Source organism: Nothoprocta perdicaria, unplaced genomic scaffold (assembly GCF_003342845.1).
Source record: "Nothoprocta perdicaria isolate Ctin4 unplaced genomic scaffold, notPer1 scaffold_20, whole genome shotgun sequence".
NCBI classification, from domain to species: Eukaryota; Metazoa; Chordata; class Aves; order Tinamiformes; family Tinamidae; genus Nothoprocta; species Nothoprocta perdicaria.
Genome location: NW_020455205.1, coordinates 2,477,361 through 2,494,379, shown reverse-complemented (window position 1 = coordinate 2,494,379; position 17,019 = coordinate 2,477,361). Strand labels below are relative to the sequence as shown.

Sequence of the window (17,019 nt, the reverse complement as noted above, 5' to 3'; positions counted from 1 at the left end):
GCTCACCCCTCCGTTTAAGTGTAGTAATAGACAAAAAAATAATTAAGCAATAGCTTGTGAATATTTGAGCTTTAATAACTCATTAATTTATAACAACAATTTAAGATATGGCTTTGATCTCTAAATCTGTTAAATGAGACTGCAGACTTTATGGAAGGGGTTGCTCCTTCCTTCTCGAGTGCTATGTGATAGTTGTCACCTGAGCTGTCCTGACCACCTTCCCTTCTCCCTGTGCAGCAGCAGCAGCTCAGGGATTCTGGTGGAGTCTCCGCTCTGGAGCACATTCTGTCTCCACATCTCCAGACTGGGGGATGTCCTGGACACCACAGAAACTACTGCTTGTCCCTGATTATTTCTTCAGAACTGACAGTTTCAGGATTAGGGAGGAGCTGCTGGCTGCAGCTAGCAGCAGAATTTGGAGGGTCTCTGACCTCTATGACTGTTAGGGAAGTATGGATTTCTCACCAAGGGGAGCAGGTAGATGTAGGTTGCAGAAGTGAACACCAGAGCCTAAATTTGACATGCTAAGTTGTGTTTGATTTTCACAGTTTATAAAGTTCTAAATAACTATGTAAACAATATTCAGTCTCACACACATGCATATATAACCAATTTCATTAAAAATCTATTAACAAAAGAGTGGAGGAAGTATGCCTGAAACAGTTGTTCTTTACCCATGCATGCGAATAAATATATGAACAAAGTTAATGATATAGTAATCTCTAAGTGCAAATTCTGAAATACCTGCAATATCTGAAGCTAAAAATGTCCTACCAAATTATATGTTGAATTACGTATATACAAATCTCATAAGAAAGAAAAATAAGTGGTCCCGATAAAAGGAAATGCTCACTGGTTTTAAGGTTGCTAATGTGCTCTATGCATCTGATGAGGAGACTACTTCTGATTCCTTTACTATTCCTAGATCTGTTAGTATCTTCTTCTCTAGCTCCAGAAACTCCATATAATCCATATTTTCTTGCTCCTCCATCTGTTCTCTAGATTTCTGTGGTACAGTTGCTGTCTGAAGGAAAAGAGAAATTAGAAAAATGAGCCAATAATTCCTYGTGCAGCTTTGAAACATGGAGGTGACCCTATTGCTTTTCACTAGATAGTATCAATGTTATGAGGAGTGACTGGAAACAGGTATCTCCTAGGGTTTCAATAATTGAATTGCCATTTCCTTCGTTTGCTGCTATTATTGAACAAYTCACCAACAAGGGGATGGGAAAAATCTTTATGTGAATAAAGAGTAAGAGTGTAGAATCTCTCCTGTGTTTCAGTTGCAAATGTTAAGCAATGTTTTATAAGAAGGTTACTGGCATTTTAACTTTTTGAAAGATCATTAGGTGAAAAGAAAAGCCAATCTGGAGTTAAGTGCCCACAGGCTCTAATGCAAGAGTTCTGCTAGACTAAGAGTTGAACTGGCAGGAACTAGGACAAACTATCCTGCTCCTAAAAACTTAAGTATTCTAAAGGTGCTGTTCTAAAGGTGCACATCCTGATTTTTGAAAGAAAGTCTGAATAGCAAAAATAGGTGCATTTTAAGTACCCAAGTAGACAAAAAAAAAAGGTTTAATTCCCAATATAACATACTGTTTTCTTCCTCTGTGCCTTCAGCTCCATTTCTATTCTTTCTTTGGCTCGTAACTCTTGCCGTTGTTCATAATACTTTTGATATTCGACTTCCCTCTCAAAGTAATGAAGTACACTGGCATGCTATTAATACAAAGACAAACAAAGCTTGTTATAAGCACAAAGACTCAGATTTTTTTCCTGATGATCTTTATGGTATTATATGTTCATTTTAATTAGAAATATAGATCTCTGTATTTTGCCAAATGATTCACAGCAAAATAATAAAAAGCTGTGGCCAATTGATTTTTGTATACAATATGCAAATGGTTAAATCATTTTAATTACATTGACTCCGAGTAAATCACTGCTCAGCAATCTGCACTGAAATAACTATATCAGTTTTAGGGTAGTGATTTAACCAAATCAGCCCAAGAACAGGCTTGACCTATCTTTGGAAGAAAACATGAAAAATAAATGCTGCTGTATCACTTTGTGCATTTCTCTCTGATTCTCTGTAGTTTCAGTTTACAATCTGCTTACAGAGAGAATTGGTGAAAAATTGTAACTGGGGTTGGATGAGATAAAAATATTAACATGTAAAAAGAATGTAACAGTTATCAGGAAAGCCTGTTAGGATGGAGGATGAGATGAAAACTCTGAATTGTCTTTGGGATGGTGGAGAATGACTGAAAGTCATGTGGAAATGGAGAAATGAAATCTTTTGTTTCYGTTTCTTTTCACATGGTCCTTTTTCTACAGTTAGTCCTTAGCCAAAGAGAATGAACATGTGGTAATGTTAGCAGAAGTTTGCAGAATGTGTTTTAAGTAAGCTAGAGGCAGCTGCTAAGATGTACAGATTGAATTGTACCAAATTTATAGAAAAAAAAAAAAAATCAGTGAAGCCCTTGGGTGACCTCCTTACTGTGGTTTTCCTGCAGCCAGGTAATAGCAGAGGAATTCTGGCAGCTGCTGTTTCCTCAGGCACCTCCTATCGGAGCTCTGCACGGAGCCAGCTTTGTCATGGGTGATCGCTTGGGAACAGGGCTCCTGAGGGCTCCCAAGTCATTGCTTGGGAACAGGGCTCCAGCTCAGGCTGGTCRTGGCTCACGTGAGGGCAAGTTATTTCAGGCAGGCCCTCTTCTCTTTTGGAGCTTGTGGGATGGAGTCATGGGGATAAGAAGTGTTACCAACCTCATTGCTGGAAGGGTGACTTAGTGTCCAAGAGATTTCTAAAATATGCAGTACTCCAGAATCATCAGAAACAGCTAAAAAATGCTGCTTTGCTGGAAGATATTTAACATCATAAACATATAAACAATGCAAATTCCAGCAGTAATATATCCCACCCCCACCTAGGACACGTCTGAATTTTGGTAATAGATAAGAACTGGTCAGTTTTTACTGCAGCAAAGAGCTGCAAAGCATTCATTGTATGTTGTTGTGGTCATTTTGGTTTTGCTCTCAGCAGCAAAAATACAGCCTTGTTTTCTTAACAAATGAAAGTCTCTCAACTAGAAGAAAGGTTTAGGTTCTTCTAATTCAATTACCTTTTTTAATTAAAGATAAACATTTTGCCTTGCTTTTTACCTTGCTAGTACATTCAGATCCCAATGTATCTATCTCTGTACACAGTGCAGCTTTACATTTGTAGAAGTATTTGTGTTTCATATCAATTACAGGGTAACATGAAGATCTAATTGTGTTTGGCAGAAATGAGATAATATATTTTTAAAAGCAGGATGGCATATGAAAATGTACCTGAGGCAATCCAGGGTCTGATGCAAGTGATCATTGAGATGGAGATGCTCTGGAATTGAGATGGCTCATGAGTTTTCTCCAGTAAGTCCCAAATATCTATAGTTCCGTCTTCTCTGCCGATGAAGAAAACTCCTGGTCTTGTTAAGGACCATTGTCCCACAGTGTATCTTATTGCTGAGCAGCTTGACTGAAGGATTGGTCCAGTCTTAAAAAAAAGAGTATTTTCACTATTTKCAACCTCCTGTCATTTGACAACATTCACAATTTAAATGATCCTAACTCTTGCTCTGAGATAATTTCCCTGCCTGCTATTAAAAATCTGTAGTCTTAAGAGCTGCTGATGCAGCTAAACTAGATTGAAAAACATGACAAACTAAAACCCATCTTTTTATTTCTTCAGCTGTTGAAAAGACAGCATCCTAAATAGGAGTTTTTCGGACTTGGTTAGCATACACTGCTTTTATTCTTTGTTTTCTCTGGCATTAGAAATAGTTCGTGGAGAAGCTCTGGTTTTACAAGGCTGGTATTACAGAAGGAAGGAAATGACCTTCTCTAAAAGACAAGTTTACAAAATACTTTTTTCAAACAGCTTTTCTGATGTGAAGACAGCTTTTGTTACCCAATTTATTTCTAAATTCTCAGACTTTAGGGCTTAGCAGCACTTCTGAAAATGCAGTCTCTGAGGCTATTATCTGCTTTATCTCCGCCAGTTATGCTCTGAAGTAACTTACTGCAAGTCCTTCTTTCCAAATGGCAAAATTCCAGCCTCCGACACTCAGAACGATGTCTTTAAAAAACGGTGACCTCTGCACAGTATGAACGATTCCATCATGGACAGCGTGCTTCTGAGAGGGCTTCTTACCTAACAGGATGGGAGAAGACGGACGGTCGCTTGGACTTAGTGCTTTCCGTGACGAAGACCTTTCCTGGAAGCTATGCAGGGGAAGGAGCCTGCGTGCAGCCCTGCAGTGGAGGGGCCCAGCCTCASTGTTTTGCTTGCAGTGCACAGGCTGTGTGGTTGATGACTAGCATCAACAGAGGCAGAGTGAAGCCTCTCTGATAGTGCAGGAGGCTCCTCCTTTTCTGTACATGCAGTTAAACTGCATATTACTTTGAAGATTTACTATTGAATCCTGGTGTCATCAGCGAAACAAGAGTATTATAGCAGATGAGCAAGCATATTAAAAAGGCAGAGTATTGCCGTAAATATTTTAAGGTTAGCAATATTTAAGGTTTAAAGAGGTRTTAAGAACTTACTCATTAGTCTTCCTGAGTCGCTATCTCTTTCCAGTTTCCAGTCAGAATAAATAACTTCTCCATCCTGTGATGTCATAAAATTAAAATAAATGTAAATGTTAGAGCTTGGTGACGTATCTCAAATTTGCTTTTTTTTTAAACTTTAATTATAACTATTATTAAATATACTCTGTTTAAATTAAAAGAAAAAAAATGCAGCCAACTACTGAAAAGGTAATAAAATTCTGGGTCACTCTCTCAGTCTCACATTGCCAAAACAGCTTTGCTATAGTGATGTATGTTGGCAGTCATTCCTGCAGAATTGGGTACTGTGTATTTACAGCACATACTTTGCACCAGTACTTGGACAAGAGATGACTGGAAGCAGAAAGGTGGGGGAATGAACTCAAAGCCAGGGAAGATGCTGGAATTTTAGATTACATTTTTCATGTTTGTAGGCAGCTGAATAGCTGAGGCTTCCAAAACTARAAATAAATGGAGAAGGTGAAATGGAGGTAAAATAACATCTTCAGCTGGCATTTAGGAAAGCACTCCAAAAATATTACTAATCTTACAGGTTCTGGAATAAAAAAGTGCTGTTGGAAAATGGTAGGTAGTTCAGTGTATTTTGGAAATGTCTTCTAATTCTGCCCTTGAAACAAACAGTGTCTATCAAATACAAGGTTTATTATTTAGAATAAGGAACAAAATGCATTGAAAAAAAGCGTGTCTCTTTTGGATTCATACTGAAGAACACATGTAAATCCATACAGCTCTGAAAACTGTTATTTAATTGTTTAGTGTTTTATCTTTGATTAATTGATTGCAGTAAAGTTTTGCTTTCACTTACTTCAGTTCCAACAAAAAAGTTGGTGGAGATGTTCTCTAGCCCCTTCAGAATTTTGCCCGAAGGAACACTTATCTCTGCATATGGGCTTTCCTTGGTCACCTCCACCCGTTTGTTCAGAGATTGCACTTGGAGAAAGGAATGCATACAATTCTTCAATATAAACTGAAAGTTATCATCCATCAAACAGTTTATCTGTCTTTCAAAAGATTCATGGATGAAAAGAATATCAAGAAGAGAGATGAAGACAGTCATGCCTAGAGTGTGTACGCACACACACACATATTCTTTGTTTTGTGTATTAGATTATTAAAAATATCCTTTCCCAATAAGTTGTAATAAAAATATTACCTGATGTTTTGTAATGATAATACTCTTCCCTTAGACTAATTCTGATAGGACTGTAGTCCACACTGGTATCACTCTTGCACAGGTTTATCTGATCAGAACAAGAAGAGCATTTGATAACTCATTTTGTTAGACCTCTAGGTACAAACTGAATTGCTTTCTCCTGCAATGGAACAGCTGTTTTCCGTCTGCAGTGTATTGTTAATATTCCATAAAGGGCTTTTGCTGCTTCCTTTGCAGGCAGAGGAATGCAAGTCTGCAGTATCCCTGGTTTTAACCGGTTCCCTTTAGAATTTCTTGTGCTGCTGACAGAAAGCCAGTTCCTGCAGTCCTGCTATTTCAAACACTGAATCATCTGCAGCTACTTCAAGCAGAACAGATCAGCAGCCCCCTCCCTTCTTTCTTAACAAATTATTTTCTCAACAAAGAATTACCAGACTTCATCAGTCATCAGTCTTTGCTCTTTTTCAGGTGTTTATGGTTGACCATGACCTCACTTCACAGTTTGGAACCCACTGGAACAGACAGCACAGTGGGTGAAAAGGCTGACGGTAATATGTGCTGTTATTGCAAGTMCTTTTGCACCTACAATGTTTAGCAAGTATTTGTCTTAAAGGTCTTTTGAGTTCATTTTTGCCTTTTTTTTTTTAACTGCAGAGAAACTCTGAAGTATATTTCATCTCCTAACCAACAGAAAATTAACCAGAACCTGAATCTTGTGGAATAGCTAYAGGGGTGTGAAGCAAAAGAATAAAGCTAAAATACTGTTGAGTTCTAGCCATGCCTACAGTTTGCCTTGGTTCTGTTCTTCTAATTCGTATACATTTGTACCTTTATGAGAGGTTTCCAGGTAAGATCTAGATGCTTAAAAGTATCAGGGAAGTCGGGAAGCACATCAATAATTTTCTCCTCTTTAGCTTTCTCAGACGGAGGTTGGACAGGAGGTTTCGTGCCTCGAATATCCCAGAACAATATTGAACTGCACAATACAAAAGTGATTGTATAATGTTATTCCCTATCTGTTTCAGTCAGATGCAATTTCCAGCACATTTTAAAGTACTTTTTAATTTTTTGTCTTCAAATTCCGTGCAGCAATATGGAAAGACTTTGAAAAGCAGACAAATACTAAATATGTAATTTCTTCCTTTGTRTATTATGGCTTATATTCATTTGCTTATCATTTAATCAGTTTGCTGTTTACTAAAGCAGCTAGCTTGCTTATGGAAAAATTCACACTACTTGGGTGAAATTCCCTTGTCTGTGAACCGTACAAAGACTTGAGGTCTCTGCAGTTAGTTATAGAGCTTTCAGGGAGCTGAAATCCTCCCTCAGGTCAGAGCCCGAGAAATTTAACTTACTGTAAGAACAGATACAGCTAGAGGCAGCCTAAAATGTAGGAARTACCTTCATTTAATTCTTAATCATTAAATTCAATATCCAGACTCCGACTGGGGCTACTGCTAGGGACTCAGAAAAGGATATCACATAATCTAGGCAACCAAATCAGATATCATACCTAATTTTTGTATGTATGTGCTTAATTTATTTGCTTACATTTGAGGCAAACAGTCCTACTTGCTTAGACTTGTCATCTTACTGGAGCTTCCAGCCTCCTAATTGTTCCTGCTGCTCTGCTCTGGACATTCATTCACACAGCTGATACACACTATTATATATTTTCTTAGAGTTCACTGCTAACATCATTTTTTCTTCTCTTTCAAGAGTTGCATGGACCTATGCTCTTCATGGCCCACATTACATTGAGTCTTCTGCCCTACTTGGAATGAGTATATTTAATTTGGAACCCTGGTGGGTGAGTAATTTAAAATTAATTCTTCGCTTTGTGTTAATTTCATTCCATTGCAAATTTGTGGTCAATTTGCAATGAGTCTTTTAACTAACTGAATTCTTTGAAGTTTTCTGTTTTCAATTAAGAAAAACACTCTGCATCATTAAATTTGGCTCTTGCAATTCTGAATCTCCTCTYGATGCAATTGGTAATTAGATTTATGATTCAGACCTGCCATTCAACCTGAGGCCATAAGCTTTTTCTCATCATGAAAACTGARTATTTATTTTTATTTTTTATTTTTTGGCCCCTTACAAGTTGTTCACACRGGATATATTTGCTTGTTAGCCTCAAAAATATTTAGTCTAGAAAAGAGGAGATTCATACAGAATAAAATTCCCAGCTAACTCCTAATCTAAAACCAGTTTACAATATTTCTGTGGCCTTAAAGTTTCTAACAGCTTTTTGTGCAAGAGTGGTGGTAGAGCTCTCCAGACCAGCATATGTGTGGCCAACAACCTTCCTAAAATGTACTGGAATATAAACCCACATGTGCAAAAATATTCAGCTAATGAACCCCTGATGCCATCATTCTAATTGGCTTAAATGGCCAAGAACTCGATGTGTTTGTGTTCAGCACACACAATTTCAGCTATTCAGGAGAGCTTGGCAGGAATCCAGAAATACACTAGTGAAATCAGAGAGCATATGATAGAACATTAGGGGTACAGAAAGTCTAAGCTGCATTTAAGAAGCTTTTCAAAGGAACTTGGAAGATGTCTCGCAGAGAACGTGCTGTATATACCAGTCAGGGGAGCAGGTTACAAGCTGCACACAAATTTCAGCTCTGTTTTCAAAAGTCGCACCTGTTCTGTTGACCTAAAAATAACAGTAATAATAATTAAAGAGGAAAATGAAAATGAGAGCTAAAAACTATCCTCAGCTAAGAACTACTTCAACATGTACAAAATGGCCTTTTAGAAATTAAGTCACTTGCATAAAGTTTCAAAATAAGGACTTACTTAAGTAATAGATATAAAAGCAAAGTCAAGGTACTCTACAAATGTACTTCAAGTGAATTGATTTCCACGGTACAATCAAAACAAAGGAATGGGAGACAGCATCTGATGACAGGCTATGTCCTCATCAAACACAATCCCAATTACGCAAAAAAAAATTATTTTTGGCTAAAACTGCATTTATCAACTATACAACAAAGTTTCAGCTACATCTTTTTGAGTGAATTCTACTCTGTTTTCACTGAGAAGCACCCACCTGAAGTCTAAGTGTTAGTCTCACAACTAGGTCAAGCTGGATGAGGATCTGCATATAATTTTGCTTCCTTTTTCACTAGTATATTATAATAAACTAGAGATATTAGGCACTGTGTCATAAAACCTGCAATGCTGTAAAGAGGCACAGATCCTAGATGTGTTTATATAACAAAAAGTATGTCCCAGTACACATTGCTAAATATTGACAAAGTAATTCCTGTATCAGTGTTCTTTATCAAGTACAGTTTTTCTGTTTTACTTTAGCAATAATAATAATAAAAGAGCATCTACTATCTAAAACTTTTCTTTGTTTTACAACATCTGGTACCAACAAGTATCTATGAATATCACTGTAAGATAATTCAACAATGCACAATTTTTTTTTTTTTTTTTTTGGTCATATATGTGCACCCTTTCCCTCACTTTTCTGGTCGAGTTCCTAAAGTCTTAAAATTTGGACCAAAGGTATAAGCCTTCTAATGATTATTTTGCATTTGTTTGATTTTGCATTTTAAATTAATCTGGGCAAATTGCAGCAGTATAGTAGCAAATCAGCATCCAATACTCTTATAATAATCTTGAACCATTTAGCTGTATAGGCTCTACATATCATGAAGCTTTAAAATATAACAAGTGGTCTGCAGTCAGAAATAATGAGGTCTACTACAAGGAATTTAAATGTAAGGATTTTATCTTAATTTTCACCATGATTTTTGAAGTAGTAGATTAGAAAAACAGTAAAAAGAAAACTCACCTCAAAAAAATCCGGCAGCCAGTGGATATCTGTTATTATTGCTCTATGGCTGTATTCTATAGAAGACACTGCACAGTACCTCACTATAGGTGGCTCTTGACCACACTGCTGAGCCTGTATAAATGATGGCTGGAAATGTTTTAAAAAGAGATATTTTAGAGTATTTTCAAAACACGGTAGTAAATCTGTTAAGGAAGAAAGGGTACTTTTGCACACTTCTAATATTTCCTCACATATTTTAGATCACTCTATAAAACTTTCTATGGGTCTAATATAGAACCCTTTCAAAAAATGGAAAGCTCTGAAATATGGATATGAAGCTTTAAAAATAATTCCAATATATCTCCGCAGGTACCAACCATTGACTCTTCTGCTAATCTACCTGATACTCCCTTTCTACTGAAATCCTCTTCTTATCTTCCAAGGAACCTTGTTTCTGTCCATACATTTCCAGAATTATTTTTAACAATAAATGCTAAATCTAAAGCTAATAGCTGGACTATTCAAGTAGAGATGATACTTTGATAATGGGTTTATTTCACTATTTCATCACTCTGCTTATAATTTTATCTATTCTCTCCTTGCAGAGATTACTTACTTCTATACTTTGAGCTAGGATGCTTTCAGCTATATTTACCCAATAATTTATATTCTAAGTTTCTACTTTCTTTCCCTTCTTCCAGGACAGGCAGTTGTACAGCTATAGATTTAGAAGAGAAGCATTCACCAAATTAACAGCTGTCTTTTTAACTCCACCAGCACTAGATTTTGCATTTCGCAGCTTTTCCTCATATTGAGAAATATCCCAGAGCACAACCTGCAATAAGAAATGAGTATCAATATGAATCATTTCATTCTTTATATTTTGATTATAAATGCATTTTTCAAATATATTTAGTTTCTTAAAAGAAAAAAAGAAATAGGAACTTTGCGTTCTGTAGAAGATTTCTTAAGGTCTTTTAAGGTAGGCTCTTCAGTCTGATGAAATTAGTTAAAATGTTACACTTAACTAAACAGAACCAGAACTGCTGTACAGCTTAACTGATTTATCAGGAATACAAAGAATTGCTTTACAGTAATAGTTCAACTATAGAGTAATAAGATGTAACTTATTAGCAGGACTCAGTACAAGATCAGAGAACTTCCTTAATTTATTTCCCAATGAAAAGACAAAGAAATATAAATTCTTTATCTCTATTTAAAAAAAGAACCATTAACTGATAGAACTGGAAAGAAAACCTCCCTATTCAATAAAATGTTTGAATCCTGTTATCAGAGTTGTTCTGTAATCTTGGAGCTTTGAAATCTTGTGTCACTACAACTTGTTAAGTTTAAAGTGAAGTTACAGTTTTACTTTTGCTCCTAGGAGAAATTATAGAAAGCTATATCTAATTTTATTATTTAAAAGAGAATAAACACCTGGCCATTGAAGCAGCCACCAGCAATGATATTTGGATCACTTGGACTAAACTGAAAGCAGTAAATGTCTTCAGGACATTCCAACATTAACTAAAAAGGAGGGGAAAAAAAAAGTAATTGAGAAATACAATCCCACTGATTGTTCTTTTGTTTTTGGATAGGTGAAATATTTAAAAATCCTGATTAAATACCTGCGGATGGAGAGGATCAGAGAAACTCCATAAAAGAATTACTGATTTCTGCAACAATAATTTACCAGAAAGATCAACTCGTTCATCGTAAGAAAGCTTCTCTGTTGCTGACTCTGCTATAATCCCTGATTGTCAGGAGGGAAAAAAAACAATTAAGACACACACACAAAAAGCTCGGGTCTAATAAATACAGTTGTAGTCCCACTTAAAGGGAGAAATCTTCCCTTCCTAAAATCTCCAGCTCCCACAAGGGACCACTGGCACACACTGCTTGGTCTTTTTGCAAATGAGTTGTCTGTATCATTTTTCCCTTTATCTCAAATCAGCAATTTAGACAAAAATACTTTTTTTTTTTTTWATTTGAAGACTGATAACATCAAAGAGGATGCACATTTTATAACTGTAATAAAATACATGTCATTGAGATCTGAATGATTAAAAATGATTATTTTAATTGCATTACCATAAATGTTTGGGTGCCAGCAAACACAGCTAATGGTTCTGTCTTTGAGATAGTGCAGATCTATAAATGATTGGTATTCTTTAAGATAAATGTCCGACTTGCTGCCATAGCTGTCTTCATCTTCTGCTAGGGCTCTCCAGTCATCAAAAAACACATTCATAATTTCATTTTGCTGCAGTGCAATCTCCATTCTGGTTTTTAAAAATAGAATAGTTAACACTTTCAGGAATTCAAATGTGACTTCTCAGAAGTTGAGTCATATAGGCTTCACTACCGACAACCTTTTTTTTACACAAAATTATGCACACACTATTAACAAAAGGAAGGATTAATTCATCAGTGATAGATCACAGATGTAAGGCTTACGGAAAAGATGCATCACTATCAACTTCAGGAGTTCTGTATCTATTTAAACCAACAATCACATTGATATGGTATGAATTTCATATTAATTTTTTAAAAGCAAGTATTAAGTTAAATATTAAAATAATTAGCAAGGGAAGGCAGACAAAACAAGAAAATATAGAGAGAGAAACAAAAGGATTTCAGTATTAGACCCAATCAGTGATCCATCAGGCCAACTTTCTGTCTCCAGCAGCTAGTATTTTATATATCATTTTAGGTAGCCCTTACTGTACATTGGTACAGTTATTTTACATTAAAAGTACTATAGTAATAAATTATTTGGTACAGTTATTTTACCTTAAAAGTACCGAAGTAATAAATTCTTTCAGCTTCTTAGATGACAGACTTTTTTCATTCTCTTCATCTGAGAACTCTCTAGGAAAATACTGTGTAGCTGCATTTTTTGGATAGGTCCTAACCAATCAGAATCAATTCGAATGTAAGTCAATATATAAAATATTTTTAAGAAAAAAATATTTAAAAATTAGCTTCTAATTATATTAGTATAATATAAATTTAAGTATAATCTAAGTATATTAAATTTTTCTAGACACTCTCTGGAGAAGAGCAAGAGAAGATGCAGAGAGAACATTCAGTTCTGCTCTTATCGATTTGTGACTGAATAGCTCCAGAGGTGTGGGGTTAATTTACATTACTTTAGGTGAGATCAGAAATAGCATGTAGGTTAATAAATAAGATAAATTGATACATATTTCTCACACTTACCATTTTGTTTGAGTACTGTTTTCTCTTACTTTTGGAACTATTTGTGCACCTACGTCTTTTTCAAGTAGTTTAATGCTGAAGGTTTTGTCTTGATAGGAAGTACATTCAATGTAGCTGTCTTTTACACTCGAAGCATTCTTATCGGTAAATGTAACTGGTGCACCAAACTTTCGCCGTACTCGAGAAATCAAATACTTAATCTGGAAATATTTATATATTTTTTAAATTAGCAAAGAAGAAATGTTTTGGAAGGTCAATTCTGTAAAATGGCAATATTCAAATGATTGCAGGCAGTTCTGTGGATATCTTTGTGCTGAGTTTAATAGTATTTCCACATTCTGAAATGCTCATAAAAGTTTAAAGCAGATGAGAAGGTGGGAAGGGAGGGAAGAGGGCAATGGCAGATTATAATTGCTGGATTTGTCATGTGAAAGAGTATCATTGCTGCCCCAAGCCCCGTTTCATACAAAGCCTTGCTTAACAGGTATGAGTAGAGTGACCGGCCCTTGCCAGCATGGCAGAACGCTTGGACTGTGGGCATGGCTTAAGTTTAGAGCTTGTGAATTAGCCCCGGAACACTCAGACATGTTTGTAATTTCAAGCACTATGTACAGAGGCTGAGAACTATCAAAATTTTGTAAATTTGATACATTTTGATTACTTTTTGATAAAAGGAAATGTTCCCTGAGCACAGAGTAAGGTGAATGCTCAGAGACACCAAAAGACTGACAAGTTAGACGACAGCTGTGAGTGGGTCTTCTTTTGGGGCTTAAAGTTTTTGATGTATTATATTTAGATGTAGCTAATCATCTCTACCCTTTTGTAAAGTCAACTTTTCATAACTATAATACTGTAAGGTTGAGAGCCTTGGTGAGTTTTAAGTACTACTAAAATACAATCCTTACGAGGAAGCAAAGTTCACTGGGCTAAATGGAAATATAAATGGGTTCCTAGAATATCATCACAGATAATCTGTCCAGATAGTAAACTGAGCAGAAATTGGCAGAGACTTTTAATGGCCAAAGAAAATCAGGACTCTAATCTTACAGCTTAAAAAGTAAATATGTTCCATACAATCTCACTTGTTTTATCTGCAGGATTTAAAGGGGACAATCGCAAAAGATTGTTCCTGAAGCCCTTCAAGTTTTCTTTCTTTCTCACTATTTTGCTTTTGTTTGGTTGGTTTTATTTTTGAAATATAACAAGGCCCCAGGCAAAACTGCGATGGCAACATTCAATGTTATGGCTTTTAAGAAAATCGTTTTAAGTTTGTTTTTGTGATATTAATTTTAGTAAGATGCACTGATACCGACCTTTGAAACAGTGTCTTTAACAGATTCTTCTTCAACTTCCTTTTCGCTGCCGAGAGAAACCCAAGGTTTGCGAACAGGAGGTTTATAACCAGACTCTTGTAATGTTCCCTCTTTATTTTCATCATCWTCTTTTTCTTTTTCTTGCTCTTCTTCTGCTGCTGCTTCTGGAGGCTACGACATCAAACAGTGGAATCTATTACTTGTTCAAAAATTTGTAAGTAAAATGTGAGCACGAGTTAGAAGTTGGGGTTTCAATCTTAATTGAATTTCAATCTTAATGCACCAGCACCATTAATGCACCATTTTTGTTACAATGTAATAAATTTGGCCATACTCAGTTATACCCAAGGGCACAGGCTCCATTCAGCCATCTGTGCATTAGAAATTTCCAATACATATTACTTACTATTATATAAAGAAAAAATTATAGCCATTTCCTATATTAGGCTGTCCTGCCTTGGAGTTGCAATTTGCTTTGCCCTGATGCTGAGGAAATAACAGAGTTGCATTGAAAAACACCCGTAAACCTTCTTTTATGCTACATTGTAAAAGGGGGAATTACCTATATATATAAAGTTATTTAAAATTCAAAAACATGTATAAGTTGAAGCATATACACATACATATTATGAAAAATCTGTATACTATTATTTTGAGGTGCCCACTACATTACAATGTCATGTAGGTGCCCACTACATTACAATTGTATTTCTTGCTTGGATACCTGGGTGCTGAGGGCACCCAGGATAACTCTCTCTGCCTCCATTATGTTAAAAGTGCAACAGAGGGTTATAATGATCCCTCTGAATGAAATAAGAGTTCTGTTTTCCTTTAGAGGAAAAAAAATCTTATCTTGATAGATGTATTTTTTCATGGTTGGATTAACTTCAGAGAAATATTCTGGCATGCCAAGTACATTTGATGTTTATGAATCCAATCCCTATCCCAAACACCATATCTGAGGCAAGATTCTCAAAATTTAATTTAGATAGAATAATGCTGGAATGTTATTTGGAGTTCCTCACCTTGAGAAGGGTTTCCTTGGCTTCTTCAGTAGCAACAAGATAGAAGTTCTGTCCATACTGCTGTTCTACATCAAAAACTACCAGAAGTTCTTCTCCTGGATATTCCTAGTTCAAGTAATGGAAAATTGAAAGCAAGTAGCATCCAAAAACACAAGACCCTGTTCCTAACAAAGTTGTCACTAATGTTGTTGTGCGAAATGAGCATTTGTGGTCAATCTTGTGGTCTTCACTGGGAATTTCATGTGCTAATTTAGAACCATAAATAGACTCTATTTTGTAATAACAGAAAAGAAACTTTTTCACAGTTCTCAATAAGTAGGCCACAAATCATGGAAAGCCCAAATTTCTTGAYCACTGCCAGTTTGCGGAATTGAAACTAATAACAACATTTATTGTTCTACCTAGAGTTAGTAAAAAGGTGTGTGATGAGCCATGAGAAACCCTTGGAGCTGACAGTGGTCCACGACCTCTGGGTAGTACAACATTCATGTGCTTACCAAGGCTCAAACAAGAACAGACCTTAGAAATATGTACGCTCTGAGGGGAAAAAGTCTTGAAGTGAGAATGAAATACACTACGTACTAGGACAATCTTTTTAACAGGATGGAAATCCGAAACTGCTGCTCTTGCTTTCAGGTCCTCTATGATGTCCTCTTTTTTAATAAGTTTGAAACGGTTTTCTTCTGTGACATCTTCATCAACCCGGCAATTAAAGATTTCTTGGGTCTGTGTAGTGAAAACTAGGGGGAAGATTTCTGGGTGGCCTATGAAAGAAAGCAAAATTCCACGACAAACATTCAGAGTGTTATTTAAACATAAACTTGTAGCCTAATAATAGTATCTGAATATTGCAGGAATTTCCTATATGAATCCAAAAATAGTATCTGAATTATTGTGTGAGTTTATCTGAATGCCCTGGAATCTCTGGGATTTTCTTTTTTTTTTTTTTTTTTTTTTTTTTGGATGAGGGAAGGCAGGGAGTCCAAATTATACTAACATTTTCTAGTTTTATCATTTTTAAATCATGTTAAAGATGTTGCAATAAGGCCAAGTTCTAGGAGAACTTTACCCTTCTTTCATCTTTATCTTTCCAAACTGATAATAATATACTTTAATAATACTGGCTATCAAACTTTTGATAACAGGCAAAGAACAGGTGTTGACTTTTATGCCCATGAATTAAGTTGCTGCATTAACTGCTGTTAATGCTGAAGACGTGTTCATGAAGATGAGTACTGAGGCAGTGCTCATGTTGACAGAACTGTCATCTCCTAATTCTGTTCTTTCATCATGAGCAGGGACAGGGAAGATAAGCATGGTGTTTAACAAGATTTCTCAGGTTGGCAATCACAGATTCGAGCTCTATGTCTCACAGCTGTCAAAAAATACAAGTATTCTCCAGGAAAGACACTACACTTTTGTCTGAGAAGGATAGCAGATGTTCAAATTAAATGTGCTTTTTTTTTTTTTTTTTTTTTTTTGCTACCTCAGAAATGGAAAGGATTTAGGGATACATGTGGGATTTTTATTAGTTACTGAAATGGACTGTTTTTGTGGTAATAGCTGATGTTTTCTATCATTCTTCTTGGTTTCATTACATTTTCTTTGGTTACTAGATATATTTAATTTAGTATCTGAATTTGTAGCACCTGTGGCATTTCTTTTTCTTCTTTGGTATAATTTGAATTCAAGTAGATATATCCAAAATGATGGTATTGACCAGCTGGCTATGTATGTTTTGAGAATACATCTCTAACCTAAGCCATCTMGAACTGACAAAACAATAAATCCTTTTAATCTCTATCATCCAGGAAGTTAAATCTCTGCATAAGCCTATCACATAATCCATAGTGTTCGATGAATCTGACATTTATCCTTTAAACCCTTTCATTG

At 35.8% G+C, this 17,019-nt stretch overlaps 1 protein-coding gene across 1 annotated transcript; it reads right to left on the bottom strand.

The window, feature by feature from the left end:
• Nucleotides 1–450: 450 nt before the first annotated feature.
• On the bottom strand, nt 451–16,302 carry WDR63 (WD repeat domain 63). Its single transcript, XM_026038014.1, has 21 exons — nt 16,248–16,302; nt 15,709–15,890; nt 15,127–15,231; nt 14,102–14,272; nt 12,789–12,988; nt 12,360–12,476; nt 11,658–11,848; nt 11,195–11,319; nt 11,004–11,093; nt 10,312–10,401; nt 9,585–9,713; nt 8,362–8,435; nt 6,599–6,746; nt 5,771–5,858; nt 5,423–5,547; nt 4,594–4,657; nt 4,068–4,198; nt 3,337–3,541; nt 2,770–2,861; nt 1,593–1,719; nt 451–1,020 (listed from the first exon to the last, which is right to left on the bottom strand). The coding sequence occupies exons 1-21, from the start codon at nt 16,300–16,302 to the stop codon at nt 878–880; spliced, it is 2,652 nt and encodes an 883-aa protein (XP_025893799.1). The 3' UTR covers nt 451–877.
• Nucleotides 16,303–17,019: the final 717 nt, after the last annotated feature.